This window comes from Biomphalaria glabrata, chromosome 11 (assembly GCF_947242115.1).
Source record: "Biomphalaria glabrata chromosome 11, xgBioGlab47.1, whole genome shotgun sequence".
NCBI lineage: Eukaryota > Metazoa > Mollusca > Gastropoda > Planorbidae > Biomphalaria > Biomphalaria glabrata.
Genome location: NC_074721.1, coordinates 198,531 through 224,892, shown reverse-complemented (window position 1 = coordinate 224,892; position 26,362 = coordinate 198,531). Strand labels below are relative to the sequence as shown.

Sequence of the window (26,362 nt, the reverse complement as noted above, 5' to 3'; positions counted from 1 at the left end):
GCTAATAGTTTTTGAATTCCATTTTCTTGTACTACTATATCTTCTATGTTGTCTACTTGGTTCAAATTCAGTAATATGTCTTTGTCTCCTGGGGCTGAGAATGCTGATGCAAAGTATTTGTTTAGAATGTTTGCTTTAGTTTCATTATCATTATGTATTATGTTATGTTCATCTTTTAATGGCGCTACGCCTGTTGTTTCCATTTTCTTAGACTTAATGTATGACCATAGGTTTTTGTTGTTATCTTTAGATATTACATTGTTTATGTATTCACTCTGCAGCTGTCTGCTTACTTTTTGGGTTAAGTGTTTAATTTTTATATACTTTTTGTAAACTCTTTCTGCATTAGTTTCTTTAAATTTTCTATAGAGGTTTTCCTTCTGTTTACAAAGCTTCTTTAGTCTATTATTAAACCAGCATTTATTTATTTTGTTTGATGTGTATTTAGTTGGTATATGATTTTCTATTATGCTTTTAAGATGGTTTTTAATGAAATTCCAGAGGTCATCGACTGGTTGGTTAATGTCTTTTTCTAATAAGAATGTTTGTTGAAAGTTTAGTGCAGCTTGGTGTAGTTGTGTTAGGTTACATTTATTCCAGAGTAAGATTTTTCTTTTGGGTTTTGTATTGGCTACTGCTTTTATCTGACTGTGTATTTTTATGATCTCATGGTCTGATAGACCAGGGATAATTTCATAATCAACTACTAATCCAGGTCTGTTGGTTAAGAAGAGATCTAATGTGTTGTTTAATCTAGTTGGCTTTTTAATGATTTGATCTAAACTTAGGTTGTGTAAAGTTGCTATGAAAAGCTCATTTATGTCCTTAAGGTTTTGGTGTTTATCTATGGTTAGTGTTTTCCAATTTATATCAGGTAGGTTGAAATCACCCATAATCCAAAAAACTGCATTTTTATTTGTCTCTTTAAGTGTAGTAATCTGATTACATAGTTCCTGCATGTATTCTAAACTAGAATTTGGTGGTCTGTAAATGCTGCCTATTATTAGGAATGTTGAGGTGGTATTAATTTTACAAAATGTTGATTCTACATTTTTTGAGTTAGGTAAGGTAATTTCTTCTGCTATAAGAGTGTTTTTTATTGCTAAAAGAACTCCTCCATGATTATCAGCCCTATCTTTTCTAAAAATTTCATAATTACTATTGAAAATTTCTGCATTATAAATTTCAGGATGCAGCCAAGTTTCTGTTCCTGCAATTATGTCTGGTTTCTCACATTCTAATAAAATGTCTAAGTCTGCTGTTTTGTTCCTAATTTATAGACTTGAGAAGTTCCTCCTTTTTTTTGTCATCCAGAGTGTTGACTTGTAAGAGTAAAAACCCAGCATTTTTCTGTAGCATTTATTTGAATTTTTTCTGTCTGTGTTCAGTATCCAACTTTCACAACCATGTGGGGGTTCAGAGACCACTAGGGAAGAAAGCAGTTTTAATTTGGTTGGAAGCTGTTACTTTTCCAGATTCTCTAGTTTGCTCATGACAGCAAATGCCAAGCTTAAAAGGGTTTTTATTTCTTATTGATTTGAAGTCCATCTCTTCCAATGTTTGACCATAGGTATTTAAATGAGTCAACTTCTTCTAATGTTAGTTCGTTCGACTGTACCCCAACATCCGCAACATCTCATTATATCTCCAGCACAAACTAGTATTTTGAATTTATCAGCACTGATTTCCATGCAGACTGCTCTAGTATCCAGTTTTGAAGTAATATCTTGTTTCTGGTCTGAAATTTCCCCAATGAGGTCTATATCCTCTTCAAACCCGAGATGGACAAAGGCTGCCCATATGGTCAACTAGGAGTAAATCCTTCTTGAGTTTCCATCATAATATGCTTCAGAAATATGTTGATAAGAGCTGGAGAGAGAATGCATCCTTACCTCACTCCTATGGATGTCCTAAAACTTTCTCAAACTTGGTTGTTCAGAAGTATTGAGCTATTTGCCTTTTGGAATAGGGCTTTGATATTATTGATAATGTTTTTATTAGCTGAACTCCCTCATCACTTACCACATACCATGATGCCAAAACCAGTCAAACGTTTTTTTTTAAATCTGTGAAGTCGTGTACCAGTTTATTTAGCTGTTAAAGACATTTTCTCCTTTAACAGTCTAATGTTAAATATATGTTCAAGAATGCTTCTACCTTTGCAAAGGACCTCCTCAACTTTTGAGTCTGTTGAAATTATTTTCAGCATTATTTTGCTTGGATAACTATTAGACTTTATCGTTCTATAGTTTGTTTTTTATTGTCTCAAGTTTTCTTTCTGGAGCAGTGGAATAAAAAAAAATTTTGGTTCTATTCTTGTGGCAATATTTTTTTTAATCCCATATTTTCTGGCAGATAGTCCTAAAAATTTAGTTATATTTGAGCCATTGTATTTTAAAAGTTCTGATGCTATGTTATCCCTCTGATGATACGATATAAATACCATCAGAAGGATAGAAGTGTTACTTATTTGAAACCTATCAATTTTTTATTTGTTTTATCTTTATACAGTTTAATTATATATTTAATAAATTCTTCTTTGTATAACTTTTAATTTGGTGCAAGCTGGCTGAGGGAAATTTCTGTGGCATTTTACGTCAGGAGAGACGATCTTTTCCCTTTGCAACATCTTGTGTGACTAAAGAGGCCAATCCTTGATACACAGCTGTGATTGCAGGTTGGGCATATGTGATCACCAGGCGCCATTGCATTATCACCCTTCTTTCTGCTTCTGTAGTGTATGGCATCTGCAATCCGAGACCCTTCCTTTATGCTCTCTCTTCTTGTAGATCTATCCAGTGCTACTTTTTCCCAGCTGCTGGTGTCGATTTTGAAGAGCTTCATGTCGCGTTTGCATACATCCTTATAACGTAAAAGTGGGCGACCAGCGTCTCTCCTGCCTTCTATTAGATCACCATACAGAATTTCTTGTGGAAGCCGATCTACTGGCATTCTACGAACGTGGCCAAGCCAGCCAAGGCATCTGCTGCTGATAACAGAGCGCATGTCCTGGCATCCTGCTCTTTGTAGCACTTCCTTATTGGTTATCCTATCTTGCCACCTTATTTTAAAGATCCGCCTTAGGCATCGGAGGTGGAAGACATTCAGCTTTTTTTCTGCCATGAGTAAGTTGACCAAGTTTCACTTCCGTATAGCAAGGTGCTCAACACGCAGGTCCGGTAGACTAGGGCTTTTGTATTGTTAGTCAACAATATGTTGTCCCACACTCTTTTCTGCAACTGTGACATGGTGGCCATTGCTTTGGCTATCCTGTTGTTAATGTCTTTATCCAGTAGAGTATTGTTGGATATGATGGAGCAGAGATAGCAAAAGTGATCCACAATTTCTAGTGGTTGGCCATTAATGTTTACTTGAGGTGCAGTATTTGTGTTCTGGACTAGTATCTTAGTCTTGCTTTGACTAATGTTTAAGCCTAACTTCTGGCTAGCAGCAGATAGTTTGTCAACTAGGAATTGAAGCTGAATATCAGAATCAGCAACAATAGCTGCATCATCAACATACAGGAGTTCCCTGATAAGTAGCTTCCTAACCTTGGTTTTTGCCCTCAGCCTTGATACATTAAATAGTTTTCCAGAGGATCTTGTATGGAGAAACACACCTTCCTTGATGTTGTTGTACGCATGATGCAGTAGACAGGAGAAGAATATGCCAAACAGAGTAGGTGCGAGCACACATCCCTGCTTGACACCACTGCTAACCTCAAAAGGTGCTGATTGGGCTCCATTAAATTTGACAGTACATTTCATTTCCTCATGAAAGCACTCAATGAACTTCAGTAGTTTGGGAGGGCAACCTATTTTCCTTAGGAGTTTGAAAAGGCCACTTCTGCTGACCATATCAAAGGCTTTAGTAAGATCAACGAAAACGATGTAAAGGGGTCTGTCTCTCTCTGAATTTCTCCTGAGGGAAATTTAATTATTATGTTATTATTAGAGCTAACGAAAGACATGACATTTGCTAAATTTTATTTATGTATGATTAGTTATTGCTTAATTACATTGTGGTTGTTTTTATTAAATCCTCATCACATTTAGAAAGTAATTTGTAGGTTTGATTCCTTATTTTAACTATTCACTTATAGTGTGAAATCAATTTCACTTGGCCAAGGTCAAGGTCCAGTGGCGGATAAAATGATCAAGAATGCAACCAAATTTGGTGAATGGGTTTTTTTACAGGTAAGGAACAGAAGCTAGCATTTGTTTTCTTCTTAGACCTTTCCAATTGTCATTTTCAAAAAGTATATAGGTAACTGTTATATTATAATCTCTCCTAGCCATTGACTAAACAGAAATCAATGTTTATTATTTTTGTATAAACATAGATTTTTTTTTTAAGATTTATAAATATATTAATTAAAAATTTGATTGTATTATTATTAAAAGACTTAACATTTTTTGCGTTAAAAAGTTATTTAAACCAAAACATTTAGTTTAAATTTATCATATTAAATTCTTTTTAGAATTGCCATTTAGCCGCTTCATGGATGAATGCCATGGAAGACATTATAAAAAATATCCAGGAGACCAGTTCACTTTTACACAGCAACTTTAGACTCTATCTGTCTTCAATGCCTGCCAAACATTTCCCTGTCAGTGTTCTTCAGAATAGTGTCAAAGTCACTAATGAGCCACCTAAGGGCATTAGAGCCAATCTAAGAAGGGCATTCATAGATATGTCAACTTCATTTTTTGAAGACCACCGTAAGACTTGTTTGTTTTTGTTAGAAAATTTTTAAATAATTAACAATAAACTCCAACACTATGATAGTATTGAGAGATGATAATGTAGTCCTCTGTGTTAATAGTAATAATGTTATTTACACTATGTATTGTGTATGGATTATTATAGTGTTGGTTTAATCCTGTGCACTCCCAGGGGAGCATAGGGCTGCAGCCACACCTCTCCACCGAACTCGGTTCTGAGCAGCTTTCTTCATCTGCTGCCATGTCATTCCAGTACCCTCAGCTTCACTGATGACTGACCTCTTCCAGGTTTGGTTGGGTCCGCCCACTTTCCTCTTTCCTTGTGGGTTCCAGTCAAATGCCTGCCTTGCAACATTGGTAGCTGGTTTTCACAGGATGTGTCCTATCCAGCTTCATTTTTGTTTTGTGATTTCTTGGGCTATGGGCTTTTGTCTAGTTCTCGCCCACAAATCGATAGTAGTTATCTTTTCTGGCCACATAATTCCTAATATGCAGAGTAGGCATCTGTTAACAAAGGTCTGGAGCTTTTCCATATTTGTTATATTTGTTATTATAGTGTAGGTTGATTGATTTTTTAATTTAAAAATGACAAAAAAAAGATATTTTAAAGATTAGTAATAATAATGACTGACTTAACTTGTGTTATTGTTTCTATATAAATTAAACATTTTTTTTATAACAGCTCTGGGAATGGACTGGAGGAAGATCATTTTCGGCATTTGTTTTTTTCATGCTGTTATTCTTGAGAGGAAAAAATTTGGACCATTAGGCTGGAATATTACAGTAAGAGTCATGTTAAGACTGTAGAACTGGAATATTACAGTAAGAGACATGTTAAGACTGTAGAACTGGAATATTACAGTTAGAGTGTAGAACCATAATATTACATGTTAAGACTAGAACTGGAATATTATCTATTAGTGTAAGGACCCATTCAATTTTTTTTTTAGATATTATTAAAGCTATAACATAACAGACATAAACTCAAGTGTTAAAATGACCCATTAATCTAAAAAAAAAGTTTTGAACAGATAGGTCTTAATGTTCTTCTGGAATGTAGTAGTGAAGCAAGCTGTTTGTCTGAGATCAATGGGGAGGGAGTTCGAAACCTTTAGACAAGCACTGAAAAGGGCCACAAACTGTAACTTTTGAGTGAGAAACATGTCACATTGAGTCCATGGACTGCAGGGCTCTCTGAGGGACATATGGAGTGATCAGTTCACTAAAGTAAAAGGGCGTTCTTAGCTTTGTAGTCGATTATTGCATTCTTAGGAAGCCAATTGAGTGTACACAAGAGAGCAGTAGCAGAATCACTTCTTGTTTTTCATGGGACCATTCGTGCAGCATTGTCCTGAATTTGCTCTAGCTCAGCGGTTCTCAACCTTTTAAGGTTGGCGACCCCTTTTAGAATCCCCCACTCTGACACGACCCCCCTAACACACACACACACACAGCAATAGAAGAATAGAAAAAAAAACAATCTATATTTTCGATGGTATTAGGTGACCTCTGGAAATTGTCAATCGACCCCCAAGGGGGTCGCGACCCACAGGTTGAGAACCCCTGCTCTAGCTGAATGATGGTGTTGTCCTGTATACCTACCTGCTAGAACGGGATTGCAGTAGTCAAGGCAGGAGAGTATAAATATTACAGCTAACTTTTTTTGTTGACTCTGTTGTCAAAGATGGTCAGATCTGGCCTAATCTGCCTAGCTGCAGATAGAGATCTTTGCAGAGCTGACTTATGTGTGGGTCAGAAGAAAAGAGTTGAGGCAAAAAAAAACTCATATTAGCTTAATTTAAAGAACTAAGCCACTAGCTAGCACCAGTGCTCAAAATACCTTTTCAGGCAACACTTAATCAGGGTAGGGTACCTAAGATTGCAAACTAAGTGGATAAAAGAAACCTGGCAGTTCATGATGAGTAGGGAATCTATACTCTCTACATTTGTCATGTAGTTTTCTTAATTGCTTTTGTCCTCTCTTTATTCATATTATTGCCATTACCACCTCCAGCGAAGAAAACCTTACAATCTGAACAATGAAAAGGAATAGAAAAGCAATCTCAGCAACATGTGTCATGAAGTTATTTAAAAAAATAAGTTATTTATGTTAAAAAATAGCTGGAAAAAAAAACCAGTGAGGCCCTACAGAAAAAGCTTAAGAATTATGTTGTTGTTTTTTCAGTGTTTCTATTGTTATTATTAGAACTTAATGTTTTGTTTTTATTCCAAAAGTATCAACTTGTTTATTAAGGCTTGTCCCATTAAATTAATTATGACATGAGGCTGATATAAAATAATAATTTGACGAGAGTTGGCCTTAATTAATGCTAATTAGGCATAGGGCATCTGACTGTGTTAAGATATTAAATTTCATTTAGTGCTGGATATTCGAAACTAAAAACTTTTCTCTAGGTTACTACTAGGACAAAATTTTGTTAAACATTTATTATTGTCTAACAACTTTTTTTTTTTTGAGAAAATTCATCTACCTGGTATATTGAAAATACATTTTTTGACCTTTCCTTATAACAATTGTGAAAGACTATATCAGTATAGAGTCAGAAGTAATTGAAGCTGGATGATTACTTATATAATATTGTTATTAAATCTTATTTGGATAAAAGATTCCTGGCAAACATTAATCAGCTGGTAAAGGAAGTTATGTATTAGAAAAATGTATTCCCTGTGCTGTGTAGAAAAAAAAAGAGAGATAAAGAGATAATCAATGTTTGAAAGTAATTAGAGGCTGTATTATGGGAGTAGCTACTGTGATATATGGTACATACCTATTAAACATAAATGAACAGCAGCCACCAGGGACCAAGTTTTTAGATGAGAGAAAGTAGTGTATTAAATGGGACGAAAATAAGGGACACAGACTCTCATTGAAGAATGTTTTTTTGGACATTCTGATGGTCTAAAGGTTAAGTTCGCTTAGTGCGTTATCGCTAGGCAGTGTTGTCGATTCCAGGGTCACTGGTTCGAGCCTTGGTCGGCGCAGTCCCTTATATTCGTCGCATTTAATACACTACTTTCTCCCATTTAAAAACTTGGTCCCTGGTGCTGCTTTTCATTTATATTTAATCTGTATGTATCCTCATTTGTTTCAGCACCTAGCTTCACTTCTATATTGTGATATATGGTAGACTAGATTTGTTCAATTTAAAATAGAAAATGCAATTAGGGAAGAAAAAATGTGTTTTTGTTCAGTGCAGACCATCCTGGCAATGCAAGCTCTAAAATGAATTGGTGGCTCAGGAATATAAAAAAAAAAAAAAAAAAAAAAAAAAAAGACAATGCTCAACACACACACAAATATAATAAACACACATATTAAGTATAAATATTTCTTTTATTTTTTTTAAAAAGAAAATGTTCAGCATCAAAACATGCAGCAATATGGACCTGTTAATTAAACAACTAATAAATCATAATGAACCTAACACAGTTAACAATAATGATATTGTTGTGTCTCTCTCCTTTGTTTCTTGATTGAAATCAAAACAGCTACCACCGATTGGGAGAATGTGGCAACTCAGATTCCAAATAGGCTGATACTTTATTGAGTCTAATGTATTACATGCCAAATAGTGTACTATTGGCAACACAAAATTTCTAATTGAATAACTGTTGTACTGTACTGATCTTGTACTGGACTCCACTGTGCTAGACTGTCTTGACTCTGCAACTCTCTCTCTCTCTATATATATAGGGTTTATGAATGTCACTAGTCCTCTCTGGATGATCATTTTCTTCACTTTCCTAAAGTAATTCATTTCAAAATATTATCTTTTTAGAAAAAAAATTATTTATGTATACAGTTTTTCTTATAAATAAGTCGTATCTATTTTTATTTTTATTTTTATTTTAGTACGCTTTTAGTGATAGCGACAGAGAGTGTGCATTGCTCAACATGGAAATGTTTTGTAAAGATGGTTACATCCCTTGGGAGACACTGATCTATATAACAGGAGAGGTAGAGTATTGTGTGCATTGTCATTTGCGCAGCATGAGATATAAATATTTTAGTTTCTTTCTAAAACACTAAGCCAAAAATATTTATCTCTTGACTTTTCATGGCTTTGTTATAAACGTGTAATTATAAAGAAAAATTTTAAAGGAAATCATTGTAATAGTTTGAGACAACTTAATTAATAATTTGGTTATTGAAATTGACCAGACTTGGATGCCCACCTAGGTTCTTATCCATTTTAAGCAGCTTCATGTGGAGTGAAAATGACAAAACAGTGCACATTATATCAAAAATGGTTATAGACTTTCTATATGGATTTTGCTCAGCAGCTAGACATGCAATATCAGGCTTTGAGACCAAGCTGGATTAAAGGAGTAACAGAAGTGGGCACATCTTTCTAATGATGCCTTAACTAAATTGAGTCAAAAGAGAAAAGTATCATTTTGTCACTAGACCACAGATGGCTCACGTTTAATTATTATCGCATTTCTTACAATGCAATTGCGCATTTTAACATTTTAAAATAAAATACCACCACAATTTTCAAACTACATACATCCATAAAAGACTTCATATATTTATCTATACTCATTAATTTCCAAATTTTAGGTTAACATTTATGAATGATTATTTTTTTGTACAGTATAATACACAATTAGTTGAATTATTAAAAACTTCTTTTATCACCACAGATTACCTATGGTGGTCGAGTCACAGATGCCCAAGATCAAAGATGTCTAAGGACAATTTTAAAGTTTTTTTTCAGACCTGAAACCTTAAAACCAAAATATAAATACTCAGAATCAGGTAATATAAAGTACATTATAAGGGAAGTCCTTTTAATTTATTTGCGGCAGATGTTGATGTTTATTAGCAAGTTTCAAACTAGAACTAAAATAAATTCAGTATGTTTCCTTTTTTCTTTTTATACACCATATCTGTGATCTAACCTTTGAAAGTAGCATCTTCGTCTTCGTACAAGTATTACTTCATTCAGTACACACACACATACACACATTGTCCTTAACACTGATCAACATATTTTGATGTAAAATACAAATATTCAAAATTGATTTCTCATCAGTAAGTTTGTATAATGTTCTACTAAAAATTTGTTAAAGATTAAGATGCTGGTATAGTCAATAGCTTATGGCACATCAACATTATTTAGATCTCTATTGATTGTAGAGAAGCTGCAGGGTTTAGAAGCGTTGACAACTGATCAAAAAGTTTGTATTGCTATTAAGATGCATGTCATAGAGAGGAATGTAACATGCATTTTAAAATAGTTGCATGGAGTGATCAAAGCAAAATTCCTTTTCAAAATAGGCAAACAAAAAACATACATAAATTATAACCAGTTACAGAATTGAAGTATGAGCCTAATCAAAATTGATATAACAAATTAGATTAAATCCATTCTAATCTGACTTCAGAATCCTATGCAACTTGAGCAAAGATTTAACATAGTGAAAGTAGATTTGATTAAGACTGTTTTAGTCTGTCAGGGTGAGGAACTTTTTAGCTCGTGATACATTGTTTATTTTACTATTCCTCTTATCAGCTGGCAAAAGGGTTAAAAAAAAAACAACAAACTTGGATGGAGACATATCTCAAAAATTGCTCTAACAAATTTAACAGTTTAAGTATAACTTTGGGAAAAGAATAACTAGCTAATTGTAAAATGTTTTGTAAAATGTTTCGGATGTTCCTTCAGAGTTGAAGATAGTTTACTTCCTAGTCCAAACCTCCCGCAGGACGACGGGGGATGGGAGCGGTCAGGGTTTGAACCCTCGACGGTCGATAAATCCGAACGACAGTCCAGCGCACAAACCGCAAGACCAGGCCGCCGCACTTGAAACTTGTTTGACCATTATAATTTTTCAAAATATAAATTTCTTACAATTACATTTTGTCTGGAGGTCAAAGAGTTCAATAAATACATTAAACTTTTTCAAGAACATTTTACATCTTTGAAACTTTTATTACTTGTATTAATATCTAGATCCAGTATTCTAGTCTAGGCTACCCTTTTTTAAAATATTGCTATGTCTGCATCTGTATCACCAAACTAGAATTTATATATTCTGACTAGATTTATACATTCCCTTAACCTTGATTTATTTCAGGTATGGGGGAGAGGGAATTGTTCTTTTGTTTAAAATGTAGTATTCATTAGTAATTAATAGCAAAGTAATTGCTTACCAAAAGTCATCAGCCTCATAAGAAATAATGTCTTTGAGAAAAAAAGTTATGTTGTTTTGTATTAAATACAATGGGCCATGGAAGGTAATTGTTTAAATTTAATCTATTTTTGAAGGTATTTACTATCCACCTCTTGTCAAGACATTGGCTACTGTCAAGGCTTACATAGAATCTCTACCACTTATAGATGAGCCAGAAATCTTTGGGCTCCATGAGAATGCAAACATAGCCTTTCAGTTGAATGAAACCAATGCTTTACTTGGTAAGACTGTGTTTGTTTTGGTAATGCTTGTATAGAAATAAAAACAGTCGCAATTGACTGCTATATACACTTACACTGGTTTTGTTTTGAAATACTTTAGTTAAGAATATGATTCATTGTCATATAATAAATTGGCATATAATCTTTTTTACACTGCTTTATTATGGCTTACAACATTGTAGCCATCAGTGAGTCTTATGCTCTATGGACAGACTCCTTTGCCACTTTTCTCCCTAAAAAGATACAGATTGTGGGTCGTTTAGAACTTTCTTTTTGTTGTTCTCAGGAGAACCACATTTGATAATGTTCAAGAAGAACATTCAAACCAGTTCAAAACTCTTGCTTTATATATCTTTTTTGTTCACCTATTACCTTGAGCCTACTGTTTGTTAGCAGCACTAATAAATCAATTGATTCTTCTTATTCAAATAAATCAACAAAAAAAGGGTGAGATGTTTGGAATTTGAAAAAAAAATGTTGTTCATGCAGAACTAAAGGAGTAAAACAAATTTTTATCTAGCTACAATACTTGATGTTCAACCGAGAATCGTAGCAGCTGATGGTGGGATGTCTAATGATGATATTACTTATGAACTTGCTGAGGCTGTCCTGGATCGATTGATTGACAAACTGGATATTGAAAGAGCGAATCCCAATATGTTTACAGTACGTACTAATATTATTAGTTCCAAGTAAAAATGGTAGTTTTTAATTCTGAGTAATTACTTTACTTAGAGTCCATCACCCCTATTGAAGTATGGGCCACCAGCAATGGATTTCCATATTCCTTTATCCTGGGCCATCCTTTTAATTCTTAGTAAGCCTTTCTGTTTCAAATATTGTTAGTGATCCTATCATTCCATAGTTCCTAGTATTACATGATAGTCTTTTAGTTCTTGTGATGCTTTAGTGTCTAGCTTTATATAGTAGTGTCTTAGTTTTTTATCATGCAATACCTAACATAATAGATTGCTCTCTTGGCATGCAATAATACCTAACATAATAGATTGCTCTCTTAGCATGCAATAATACCTAACATAATAGAATGCTCTCTTAGCATGCAATAATACCTAACAGTAGATTGCTCTCTTAGCATGCAATAATACCTAACATAATAGAATGCTGAATGTGAAAACTACTACATTATTAAAAGCTTCTTATTTAAAGAAAAACAACATAATAGTGCATACAATATTTTTTAAAATATCAAAAACCATGTTGTTGTTTTTTTCAATAATATTAGATACGCTTAGTAGTAATTGACAAATTGATTGCAAAATATTGTTTCTTTATCCACTAGCCTGACGCCAAAGGTCGCATAAACTCTTTAACCATAGTGTTGATGCAAGAAACTGAAAGATTCAATAAGCTGCTTATAATAATCAAGGTACATGTTAATAAGATTTAAATATAGAATAATTAATGAGTATGTTTTATAGTATTGTATACAAAGACCTTACTGATATTATAAAAGGTTTAATGTAAACGAAATCTGAAGTCTAGATTTATTTAACAAATAGTTCACGAGGCGAATTACAAGAAGATTGCTTATGATATGATATTGACACAGAATAAGTTCCCCTTTCAACTTTGCAATATATATGGCATATGATGTCAAGGTCATCTATTTTGCTGGCTAAGGTTAACAAGCAGGGTATCATGTGGCCAGCACAATGACCTACCGCCTTTTCTTTCCCCAACTAAAGTCAGAATTTGGGTTAGAATTAAAATTAGAATTAAATTAAAATTAGAATTTGGTGGACTCAGGGGTGTCCTAAAATCACAAATCCAAGCACTTAACCACTCAGCCACCGCGCCCTCAATATCTCATGTAGTGAAATCAAAAATTCTTAACTGGCCGTTTCTTGTAAAAGCAAGTTGGTAGCTCCATTCAATTTTCTAGGCTTTCAATGCATTCAACAACTTGAAAAAATTACTCTGGAATCCTCGATACACTATAATGAATCTCCACCCTAGGCCGAAAGCCCTCTTCCTACTATAAAGGACCATATTGAAAACATAAAAAGAAAATCTGACTACAGACCAACAGAGCTCAAGGAAATAGTGAACTGTTTTCTACAAACCAATTATCCTAGCAATCAGTGGATCAGAGTTTACAGGGACGGCTCATCCCATAAAGCCACCACAAATGGAGGAGCTGGAATACTCATCGAATCTCCAGATAGAGGAAAACTAGAAAAATCCATTGCAACTGGAGAGCTCTCTGACAGTCACAGAGCAGAAAGGGAAGCACTAGCACTAGCTGCTACCATGCTAGCAAATCATCCAAGTTCCCCACACAGTCAGATTGTCTTTCTAACTGATGCAAAAACAACCCTCCAAAGCTTGCAAAACCGATTCCTCTTGTATTAAAAACCTCAGAACAGCACTTACAAAGCTCAACAACAACAGCAAAAAAACTGTTATTCAATGGATACCAGAATAGAAAATACCCAGCAACAACTGTTGGAATTCTCGTGATAATGGTGAAATTATAGTAAGTCAGAGCTTCATTTTAAGAGATAATTTGGTTAAGTTTTTTAAAATTTATTTTTACTCCTTTAGACATCATTAGAACAACTGAAAAAAGCCATCAAAGGTTTCGTAGTGATGAGTGAGGAATTGGAGAATGTATACAATGCTTTTTTAAATAACCATGTAAGTAATTTATTGTTTACATTTAGAATGAACGTAGATCTATCTGTTAAATTTTAGTTTTATTTTTCCAGAAAAACTTCACACATTTTATTGGAAGCTTCAACTTAAAGTCAGCTTCTCTTATACAAATTTAGTTCAAAAAGAAGATAATAATTCCAACCTGAATTCATCCTGTTACCCACTGGCTCACGTGAAACAGAGCATTAAAATTCTTTTAACTCATTGTTTTCTTTTCCTTGCTGATTCAAGCAACCCTTTTCATTTCTCAAATAGTGCTTGGAAAGAAAGATTATTTATATTAATTTGTTCTAGCCTATGGAATAAGAAATGTGTCTTTAGCCTTGTGTCTCTGAGTATTTATTATATTAGGTAATGTTATTGTACTTGCAAGCTACAATTTAGTGTTTTAGGTATTACTACTACTTTGTTTTCTAGTGTTTTGTCTTGGAATTCCTCTAAATGTTTAGTGATATCCTAAGGTGCTAATTTAGTTTAATGTAAGTATCCATTTGTGATATGCCTCATAGCTCTATATGACATCTTTTAGATTCTTTATCTATCACATGTTGAAGGATCCCCCAAATTAAGATGCAATTTTGCATATTGGTTTAAGGTGAAATAGAATTTTGTTGTGATATTACTGTCTGATTTGCAAACATTTATGATAAACTATAGTCTTTTGTTTGATTTCTTTATTATGTCAATATGGGAATTCCAAGATACTGGTAGCTTTTCATTTATTTAGGTATTTTGAGTTTCTAGTCCTCACTCTTCATTCAATGTATCATAAGATTAAACATTCATCAAGTCAAGTTGTAGTGGTGTTTCTTGTTTGACATAATTGAGTAACTGTGTCAGGGGGCCAGGACAGATAAGGCAAGGCTTTAAAATACAGCCTGACACATGTATGGATCAACTTTCCATTCATTATGTTTTTTCTAACAAAATCATTGTTGTGTAAATTATATGACTTACTCAATTTCAATAGATTTTTAATTTGGTCAGGGATATTTCTTTCTGTTTGTAAAGCACAAGTTTCTTGCTTTATAGCAAGCTTCTTGAATTATAGTCCAATTCCTTTTGTGGATCAGGGGGAGACAATGGGTTGCCTTCAGGCACTCAGCAAACACAAGTCTGGTCAAGTTTGGAATAAAACTCAGCCCCCCCCCCCTCCCCTCCTCTCAATGGGTTGCCACAGAATTCTTGTTACTCAGCCACACATCTCACATATTATAACAAAAAAGAAAAATAGAACTTCAATGAAAATAAATTATTAGAACTTCAATGAAAATAAATTATGGAATATCTTAAATCCACTGTGCTTACTAATGGTTTAAACTAATCCAGAGTTTTCCAAATCACTAATGTGTTTTATGTAACAATAATAATCAAATAGTTTTAACGATATGTTTAGAAGCACTTTAGTATATTTGATACACATTTTGATACTCATTTTCAGGTCCCAGAATTATGGGCCAGAAACGCTTATCCTTCGTTAAAGTCTTTAGCATCTTGGGTTAAAGACCTGATAATGAGGTGTTGTTTTATTGACAGTTGGATCAATAATGGACCTCCTAAGTCTTTTTGGTTGTCTGGCTTCTTCTTTCCACAAGGTTTGTAATTTTGTTGGGAAGTTGTAGATCTAAATGTCAGATACTTACACTATCTTTTCACAAAGTTTTATGTGTCCTATAAACGTCATGAAAATGTGTTTGAAAATAAATTACTGTCTTTTTGGAGTATTATTTTTAAGTTGTAACATAATATGATTGGGTATGACTTTATTGCCCTATATTAAAGGATGAGTTTTGATCTTCCCATTTATGATCACCTTGATTTAAGGCAACTGCAGGTGATTGCTGTTACAAAGCTAAAGTGTCAAAACCATGTCAGGAACAAGGGAAATATAAAAAGTACTTTTAAAAACTAATAGCATTACTTATTTTGAATCAATAATCTAATTAATTTTTAACAGAGCTAGACTAATAATAATAAACTTGTGCAATTGGAAATACTTTAATTAGTTGTTTTTGTTTATTGCCACTTTAATGCTAATAGCTTGCTCAGTGCACTATGGTCCAATAAGTTTCTGTTGGGGAAGGGGTTTGAATCTGGGATAAAGTTTTGGTGCTGCCCTTTCAAAACCAATTTTTTTTTTTTTAAACTAAGAAAGTTGCTTGATTCTGTATTTGAAATGGAGGTCTCAAGTATCTAGGATGGAAGGCTAAGGTACCAGTCACTGAGCTGTTCAAGTACTGATAAAAAAATAGAAGGTTTTACAGTCTTAAAAAAATGTGTCACCTTATTCTCTACACAAGGCTTATCTCACTTTGCTTAGTACATTTAGGACTAATAATGAGAAGGCTTGTATTTGAGTCTCAAGGGGGAGTGCAGCATTTCACTCGGCTAGGCTGTCCTAGCTGTGACCTACATATTTTGCCACACCCAATGCAGACATAATTGTTGTAGACATTGCTGTCATCCTACATATTTTGCCACACCCAATGCAGACATAATTGTTGTAGACATTGCTGTGATCCGTTTAGGTTCTCTTTCAGTAGTCTATGTCTGTACTCTGTAGATTTCCTTTAGATCTCAAATTATGTATCCTTCTGCCTTTGTAACAGACCTACTGCTGTCTTGTTCACAATAAGCCTGCTGTCTGGTAATTAACTGCCTGGTCGTGCGGTTCGCGCGCTGGACTGTCGTTCGGATTTATCGATGGTCGAGGGTTCAAATCCTGCCCGCTCCCATCCCCCGTCGTCCTGCGGGAGGTTTGGACTAGGAAGTAAACTATCTTCAACTCTGAAGGAACATCCGAAACATGTAAAACAAACATTTTAACTATTTGCTTAATTTTGTGATTGATTCATGTGTTGTCATCAACAATCAATAATTGTGCTCATTTTCAATTTGGTTTAAGAATGGGAAGTGGAAGAAAAAATGTGTAAAAGATTCCACTTGTACTTAGTTGGCAAGCAGTAAAAAAAAAAATTAAAACTTATTGAAGACTATATCTTCTATTTATTTACAGGTTTCTTGACTGGAACTCTTCAAAATTTTGCTAGAAAGTACAACCAGCCTATTGATCATCTCTCATTCAAGTTCATTCTCCTGCCATATTCTAGAGAAGAAGCACTAGTTATGGAGCAGCTGCGTACAGTTAAAAAGGGCGAAACAATACCTATGGATCAAAATGTAAACTCTTAGTTAAAATCAAATTATTTCTCTAATAAATCAATATTTATTTTTAAAACAATGGTTAAATCAGTTTACGAAATCAAAATATAGAACTTCAAAATTAAAATATAGAACTTCAAAATTAAAAACACTAACAAATGATCAGACTTGATATGGAAATATAGGAAGTATAAAAAGAATTTCACTTCATTCAATGAAATTATTTCCCATTAATTAAAAAAAAATTAGAGAAATTTAATTAAACTTTTGTTGTTTTCTCCTCCTCGTCCTCTGTCAGATTTTAATTTTATCATAACATAATGAGGAACCTAAATGCTTCCCAGGGGGTGTGGTGGTCAAATGGTTAAGGGCTTGGCATCCGAACCTGAGGGCCAGAGTTCGAATGTCAGTGAAGGCTGGGATCTTGAATTTCAGGATATTTAGGGCGCCCCTGGGTACACCCAACTCTGGGGAAAGTAAAGGCTGTTGGTTGTTGTGCTGGCCACATAACACCCTGCTCGTTAACCGCTGGCTTAGAAACAGATGACCTTAACATCGTCTGCCCGTGTAGAAAACATGGTCGGAAAGGGGGAAATTTTTACTTTACTTAAATGTTTCCCAAACATGTTTAATTTAAAAAAAAAAACAGCATATCTAGTAAACTTATATTTCAATCCTATCTATTTTCAGTTGGATGTTCCTGATGATGGAGTGCTTGTACATGGACTCTATATGGATGGTTTTGCCTGGGACTGGGATCACATGACTGTTGGTGACCAATTGAAAGGCCAGATGCAGGCAAAGTAAGAGCTCATAAAAAAAGGCCACATTGGCATTAATGTTTGCAACACGATCTTATTAATATTGTATACAACTTTCATTCAGCTACATATCATCTAGCTAAATGAACCAATACTTAAATACTCTTAGATAGTACAACATGGGGCAAACTAATAGCCTGTAAAGCCACAAACTTGACATGTATTGCAGTGTGTGTCTTGTAATGGATATAACAAACAAAATGTATTTTAGTTAATATCTACTTTTTCATTGTATTCAATATTTAACTGTAACTCCTTCCTCCTTTCTACTGTCTGAATAGAAGCCATCTGTCTTCTACTGACTGAATAGAAGTCATCTGTCTTCTACTGACTGAATAGAAGTCATCTGTCTTCTACTGACTGAATACAAGCCATCTAACTTCTACTGAATGAATAGGAGTCATCTGTCTTTTACTGACTGAATAGAAGCTGTCTGTCTTCTATTTAGTGATGGGAACTAAACTAAATTTTTTTAGTTAAACTAAAACTAAGTTTGAACTAAAAAAAAGTAATTAAACTTTTAGTTAATCACAAATTGAAAAAATTAGTTAAACTAAACTAAGAAACTTTAGTTAAACTTTTACTAACTATTTTGACCTTTTTTAAGGACAAACAGTCAAAAATGAAAAAATATAAACAACAACCAATCTCTTTAGCAAAATGTAATAAACATTTATTTGTGCACATGAAAAAAGATTTAAATGTCTTTATGGGATAGATGTAGATCTTAATAGAATCACTAGATTAGACTAGAATGATACTATTATAGCAAGAAATTAGAAGTAATTGTCCAAGTTCTAATATAAGTTACCTTTTTAGAAGTAATGATAAAACTGCATGTTGACTCGCTAACTAACTCTAGATTCTAGAATATTAATAATATCTTCTACAAACGAAATGATCAGAAATATAATCTGGATCTAGAATTAGATCTAGCTACTAGACCAAGATCAAAAAATTAATATTTTAATCTAAAAATAATTTAAGAAATACTAGTTACTACTACTACTACTACTAGATCTAATAATAGAGTCTAGTAGATATCTTAGTAACTCTAGATCTATCTAGAGATTTTAGATTATTATAATTATGATTATAACAAGATATAGGCATTTAGATCTATAATATACTATAATATAATACTAGATCTAGATCTAATAGATCTAGATAGTAGATATAAGTATAATTATAATAGAAGTAGATGTAGATCTAGTCTAGATTTAGTTAATTTAGTATTAGATCTAGTATAGTGACGGCTATTATTAGTAGGCCTATCATAGTCATTAATATTATAGATCTATCATCTTTGCATCTTAGGTCTTAGTATAGAGTATAGGCCTAATAAGTAATCTAGAATTTTCTAGATATATCTAGATCTAATCTAGACTCTAATTCTAGAATAGTGGAATCTCTAAACTAATACTACTAATAGATCTATATTATTGACTTATAATTTTAAATTTACATTTAGATCTAAGACTACTAAGAATTAGACTCTACTTAAGACTAAGAGACTAAAATAATTAAATATAGACTATTATGACTATAGATCTAATAGTAGTAATAGACTAATACTAATAGGCTAGACGTCACTAGACTCTAACTTTAGATCTATCTAGTAAAAAGTTTTAAAATAAAAAGAGTCGACATTTCTTTTAGATCTATAGTAAAGCAAAATTCTTTGCCTGCAGCTATACAGGAACACACTGGTGTTTAATAAAAAAGCAGCAAAATGTAGATCTATAGAAGCAAGGAATTATCAGGATTTATCAAGCAGCGAAACTTGCTAGGAATATAATGAGCACGTGTATTTTTTTTTAAAAGGCGGGAATAGCGGCCATTATAGGGTAAAGGTCAAAAGGCTTTCTAGTGACCTGTGCACCCTCTAGTTTATTCTCCTCTCTATCATTCATTATATATATTCTCTGAATTACATATAGATCTATCTACATATTTATTGGTATGACCGTATGTATGTTAAAAAAGTTTGTAAACTTTGTAATTAAACTTTTTAGTTTGTAACTAAAAAAAATTAATTAAACTAGGATTTTAACTAAACTATTTTTTTTTAATTAAACTTTGGCCTTAACTAATTTTTTTTAGTTAAACTAAAAGTTAGCAACTTTTTAGTTAACTTTTGCCCATCACTACTTCTATTGACTGAGTAGAAGTCATCTGTCTTCTACCGACTGAATAGAAGCCATCTGTCTTCTACTGACTGAATAGAAGCCATCTAACTTCTACTGACTGAATAGAAGCCATCTGTCTTCTACTGACTGAATAGAAGTCAACTTACTTCTACTGACTGAATAGAAGCCATCTAACTTCTACTGACTGAATAGAAGCCATCTGTCTTCTACTGACTGAATAAAAGTCATCTGTTTTCTACTGACTGAAGTCATCTTACTTCTACTGACTGAATAGAAGCCATCTAACTTCTACTCACTGAATAGAAGCCATCTGTCTTCTATTAATTGAGTAGAAGTCATCTTACTTCTACTGACTGAATAGAAGCCATCTAACTTCTACTGACTGAATAGAAGTCATCTGTCTTCTATTGACTGAATAGAAGTCATCTGTTTTCTACTGACTGAATAAAGCCATCTAACTTTTACTGACTGAATAGAAGTCATCTGTCTTCTACTGACTGAATAGAAGTCATCTGTCTTCTACTGACTGAATAGAAGCCATCTGTCTTCTACTGATTGAATAGAATTTGTCTGTCTTTACTGACAGAACTGTAGTCATCTCTCAGTGCTCGTTGAAGTTCAAAAAGCAAGTTTGAAAACATGTTTCAACTATAAAAAAAATGACTGACAAAATGGAAGATCCAAAATAATGCAAACAAATATTGTTAGACTTAGAGAAAGTGATGACAGAAATGAAACCAAGAGTGTCCTAGTCTCGTCACAATTTATGTGAACATGACTCTTATACACACTACAAAAAATTCAGCCTGAAGAAAAAAAAAATTAAATTAACTCAACTACATAGGACAATGTAATTTAGAAATGCATTCCCTGGAAGATGAAAATCTGAACCAGCGACACAGACCCAAGTAGAATAGTTCTAAAAAATGTTGTTCAGATCTGTGCTTTTCTTTATAAGAAACTGGCCTCAAGCTAACCTTATAAAAGTGTAAAAAGAACTAAGCAGTTTGAAACATGTAGGACTATTTATGACCTCCATCAATTGACCGTAATATAAAAAAAAAAGAAACAACTTTCTGTTTTGATAGTCATATTGAGGGGAACAAATCAGAAAAAAAGAAATGACTGCTTTCATTATTTCTATACAAATTGAGTCATTTAATTCTTTGTTTCTAAATGATATCCAGTTTGCCTGTAATGCACATGGATCCTCGCCTAGACTATGAACCAGATTTATCTCTCTATCCAGCGCCACTCTACAAAACAGCTGCAAGAGCTGGCACACTTTCCACTACAGGTAACAAGTTAACAAATTTCTTTACAGCTGGGATCAATGTTCTCACAAAACACTTTCTATCTTTTGTTAACTCCTACCATAGCTTTCATGGGCATGTCTGGTTAAGTCTTGCTACAGCTCTCACAGGTTTATTTTCTCCAAGACCTAACTTGTTTACTTTAAGATCTAGCTCTCACTTGTTTCTTCTTTGTATATCTCTCACTGATTTACTCTGTATATAGATATTGTTGAGGCTTCCGCACGGTGTTGATTCTTTGAAATATAACTAGTGTAGATCTACGTCTGCCTGGAAGTAACACTGAACTCAAACTACTTCCGTAACACCGGCGAAAGGCCGAAACAATCAAAATATGTAGTCGACGCTGATGTTGTTCTACAAATATATTTAATAATCAAGAAGGGAATCGTCCGATGTCAGCTATGTCTGTAAATCCGTATATCTATTCTACTGCTCTACAAGAAGCGTCTTCTTTTTAGCGTCACTTGGAGCGTTCTTGTTTTTTAAAGATCTGTCACGTCACTTGTCGCTAAGTAAAACTTTCCCCTTATTCCCGAATCAAATAACTAAATCCTAATCATGTCATAACAATATGCAACATTTTTTTCTGTTCATAACAGGATTGGTTAAATATCAAGATAGATTTTTGTGTTCAATAGTTTCTGTAGCTAGTACAATTAGTCTTTCTGTGAATAAGAAGAGGATTCCTTAAATTTCTCAATCATTTCTGTGTTGAGAACATCCTCATTTGCACAGCTATTCATTCAAAAATTCATTTAGGAAATGGACTAAAGTCATGCCTACTACATACCCAGCCCAGCAGAGTTTGGACATTTTTTTTTTAAAGTATGGACACTGTTTATTTGAGATGTATAGGATCTTACTATTACATGTGAAATTTTTCTTTGGCGGCACAGATCAAAAAAGAGTTCAGCTATTGAATGTGTCAAGACTATAGAGACCATGGCTTATAAAAGTGAGGGAAGAACTGTGGACTTTCAGCTTTGTTGATGCTGAGTCTTCTCCTTGGCCCTCCTTGTTCTTGAAGTCTACCAAATGCTGCACTAGCATGTGTAACAAAAAGTTTGTTTAATCATCTATATTAGCATATATTGTTACAGTGCTTCCCCAACTGGACAAATTATTGCATGTTGACTCTTTGTTTTAATACATTTTGGGTGTTCCTTTAGAAATGGAGATTATTACCTCTTAGCTCATTCCTCCTGCATGACGGCCAGCTGGCAGGCTTTGAAATCGGGACTAGGTTGATGACAATCCAAAGTGCATACTGCTCAACCTATCAATCAATGACCTGACATCAGGCAGTTTATGGTCATAGTATTTCTGATTCCATGCCTACTGTGTTTGTGAAGCCAAAATGTGTACAGGGATAAGATCTGCTTCATTTGAGGCATTCAGGGTGCAAGCATCAGTCAATAGCAAATCTCTAATGCAGAAATATTTTAGTCTTCAGTCTCTGTGTGTTGAATAGACCTGCATCAGAGAGATATAAGATGTCATAGTATTACTATAAGGCTTCTAGCCGTGTTGTTTGTGTTTCAGGAACTCTCAGATTTATTCATTGGTTTCATCAAATCAATAATGGTGTTTGCATTTTGGCTGTGCCAGTCACAGTATATTGAGTGCATGTGATCTTTCTAGTGGTTTTCCAGTGTAAAGATTGTATTTGAGGTTTTTGATAAGTTCTTGTTTGCTTTCTGTTGTTTTTTTTAGCTTTAGTACATCCATTGGTTTAACATGATTGGTTTCCTGAAGCTGTCCATTTTCTTTACAGCTTAGTTTTAATATATGTCCAGATCTCAGCTCAGTACATAGTTTTTGTGATTGCCTGACAATAGTTAGGTATAGATCTATTTGATGCCACTGCTTGGGATACATTCAAGGGAACTGAAAAAGTGTATATGTTATGATTATAAAGTAAGGTAAAGTTTATCTTTCAGACCTTGTGGTCTATAGGGCAGATAATGTAAAGGTCATCTGTTTCTGTGGCCTATGGGTGTCATGTGGCCAGCACAACAACCAACTGCCTTTACCTTTTCCCAACTAATGTCAGGTACCCATTAGAGCTGGGTGGACTCAGAGGCACCAGAAGATCCCAAAAAATTAAAATCTGTCTTCACCAGGTTTCGAACCCTGGACCCCAGTCATCCACCGTGCCTCCTATGTTATGATTATGAGCTGAGCGTATTTCTAATAGCAATATGCCATTACTTCTATAAAATGGCCGATGACATGTTTGCCCAGAAAATGACTTCAGGTTGTCCAATCAGATTATGTATTTCAATACTGGTATAGTAGGCTTATCTGGTTTCTTTGTTTGTTTAAGTTTGAGTAGAAGCTTTCTTTGATGTAGTATGGATTGGACCAACTGTACTTTATAGAAAGCTAGACATGTTTCCTATTCTTTCCTATATGTTGACTGAAACAAGAGATGTACTATTTTGAGAAATGATGTTAACAAAATGCTAAAAATAAGAAACTTAAAAAAAAATCAACCATTTAGTAGTAGAAATTACTGAATTTAAAATTATGATCAGGCTTCAGTGCCTGCTTTGAGCATTTATTTTTTAATTGCTTGCATTTAATGTCTAATTTTTTATGTTCTTATTTCATCATAATTAATTTTATTTTACACTTTTTTTTTCTGATTTTAAATAATAAGTATAAAGTTATATTTATATATTATAATAGAAGGCTAAAATAGACAATAATTTATTAGGGTTAATGACGAAATGTGTTCACATTGACATTTCTAAGATTACCTTTGACCATTCAATAAATTGGTTTTTAATATTAAGTAGATTTAAAAAGTGTTTTATTTGTGTAAGATTGCAGCATACAAAACAGATTGGCTGACATCTAGGGGTGTTTTTGTGTTTTAGAATATTGTTATTACTGATTCATGTAGGGGTAATTGTGTGTGCAATCAGCTGACACTGATAGCACAGGCCAGAACTCTGTGAGTGGTCTACTGTGATGAGGGATGACACTTCAGGAATGATCTGTATTCTGAATACTACATATGCAATTCATGATGATAGTCTTATGATCATCAATCACTTTCTACAAGGTCTTTGAGAACCATATATTAAGAACAAAGGTGTCAGTCTAGATGATTCATGATTGAAGGTCTCACGATTCATTGTGAAGGCACTAGAAAACAGTTAAATTCAGGATGAGGTGGAAAGGCCTGTAGAGTTTGGTACAGCTGTACAGAGGCTTAGACTGCAGTACAATTATTGTTCAGTATTCAGTATTGCTGTGTATTTATTAGACATTAAAGTGTTACATTATTTGGAGCCTGAGTTGTGAAGTTCTTTTAGTTGGTTATGTTGTGTTGGCAGAAATCCTGGATAGAGTCGTTATAATATTATATATCCTTTTTTTTTTTGTGTCATTCCTTTGGAACTAGCAGCTGCCAGGTGAGGGGCTTCTTTGTGGATGACAAGATCTCCTAACTAAGACCATAGCTTCAGGCTTTGATTTAATAACCCTATAGATGTAGTTTTATAATAATAGGCAGTAATATTCTTTATGCAATGATGTTAGGAGCCTCTGCCCTGGTCTACTATATTCACATTTTAGAGATAATTAAAAAATAAAAGTTTTTTTTAGCTGCTGCACCCTAGGTGTATAGTATGATCTATAAATATTTGTACTCCACTGTTTTGACATAGCTTTCCTTGTTTGTTTATTTGGCAGGACATTCTACTAACTTTGTTGTAACTGTCCACCTTCCTTCAAGCAACACACAAGATTACTGGATAGCTAAAGGTGCAGCACTCTTATGTCAAATTTCTGATTAATTTTGCTTACAGATAAGTTGTAAAGCATTTAACAATAAAAACAATGTACATTACAAATGGTTCTCTAGTTATTACTTTGTGTTTTGTTCTCTGTTTGTTTGTAGGCTCACAAAACGTTTGATATGTTAGTGAGCAACTTTCCTCTCTGATCACTATTTAGAACATAAATAAAATAAAGTCTTTAACTACTTTAAGATAATTATATTTTTTACCACTATAAAAATGAAGTAAAAAATTCTTTATAAAAATTTCTATTTAGTCATAATAAAATACAATTTTTATACATTGAGCTTCTCTTGACACATGAAAGAAAATAATACGAGACAATGTTTCTATACAGTTGAAATTATATGATCCAGGCATTCAAATCCACTCTCATTCAGTCAGAATCACATTGCATAGTTAAGCAATAAATTATTCTCAAGGTCCGCAAAGGTGTAATTGTTGGAAGTGGTAATGGATATAAACAATCCACTACCTATATCTGCTTCCTTATGGCATATATCTCAAATAGCCTTTGACAACCAGTCTAATTCATGTGTGGCTCATATATTTGAGTTCGGTGGAAGTTGGTTTGGTTCTTAGTGGGGTATAATACCATGCCCTCAACTGTAGAAAATCAACTGTGCGAGAATTATGGGTGTGATACTAAATGTATAGAGCAATGAGTACTGGTCATTTAAAGTATAAATATTTATTGTACTCTGGTCATTTAAAGTATAATAAATAAATATTTATATCTATTTATATTCAACTTGAAGGAGATGACACAGAAGTCGACTCTCTGATAATATTATTATAGACTGCACAAACTAGTAAGCTTCAGGGAGATGGGGCTTGTTAGCCTTGGTGAACAGGATACTGTAGAGAGACTTGAATTGATAACTTATTGTATTTAAAGGCTGGTATACTATAAATATAATAGAAATATGGAGTGTCCCGGCTTGGCCTCCGGTCTTTGCATAAAAGAAGGTGTATCATGGTTCCAGTTAAAAATCTTACCTTTCCTAATTTTTATATTGAGGATTAACAAAACTCCCACGGGATGCCAGGAAAGGTTTGAACCCGGGATTTTCGAGACCACATATCACTAGACAATATCCCACGACCAGGCAGCCATCCGTAGTTTCATAGCTCACACTATGCACAATAATAAATGTGATATATTATTTATTGCATATATATATGTTTGTGTTTCACATATGTTGGCTTGAGCATGTTTGTTTATTAAGTGGAACATTTTTTAAATGGTTAATTTAATTTG

At 33.7% G+C, this 26,362-nt stretch overlaps 1 protein-coding gene across 22 annotated transcripts in view; it reads left to right on the top strand.

Moving 5' to 3' along the window:
- LOC106061028 (dynein axonemal heavy chain 6-like) overlaps positions 1-25,142 on the top strand; it is a 108,271-nt gene extending 83,129 nt beyond the window's left edge. For 12 of the 22 annotated variants that reach the window (XM_056004080.1, XM_056004079.1, XM_056004077.1 and 9 more), the window contains 14 exons: positions 4,103-4,196; positions 4,481-4,721; positions 5,407-5,507; positions 8,599-8,703; positions 9,393-9,507; positions 11,021-11,167; positions 11,688-11,833; positions 12,468-12,554; positions 13,733-13,825; positions 15,285-15,438; positions 16,860-17,023; positions 17,696-17,808; positions 21,164-21,273; positions 24,995-25,142. In XM_056004080.1, coding sequence (XP_055860055.1) covers positions 4,103-4,196; positions 4,481-4,721; positions 5,407-5,507; positions 8,599-8,703; positions 9,393-9,507; positions 11,021-11,167; positions 11,688-11,833; positions 12,468-12,554; positions 13,733-13,825; positions 15,285-15,438; positions 16,860-17,023; positions 17,696-17,808; positions 21,164-21,273; positions 24,995-25,098 — 1,774 coding nt within the window. In that variant the 3' untranslated portion in view covers positions 25,099-25,142. Of the gene's footprint in view, positions 1-4,102; positions 4,197-4,480; positions 4,722-5,406; positions 5,508-8,598; positions 8,704-9,392; positions 9,508-11,020; positions 11,168-11,656; positions 11,834-12,467; positions 12,555-13,732; positions 13,826-15,284; positions 15,439-16,859; positions 17,024-17,695; positions 17,809-21,163; positions 21,274-24,994 lie in introns of those variants that run through there. The other 10 variants (XM_056004094.1, XM_056004093.1, XM_056004074.1 and 7 more) reach the window with 9 other exon arrangements.
- The last annotated feature ends 1,220 nt before the right edge of the window (positions 25,143-26,362 follow it).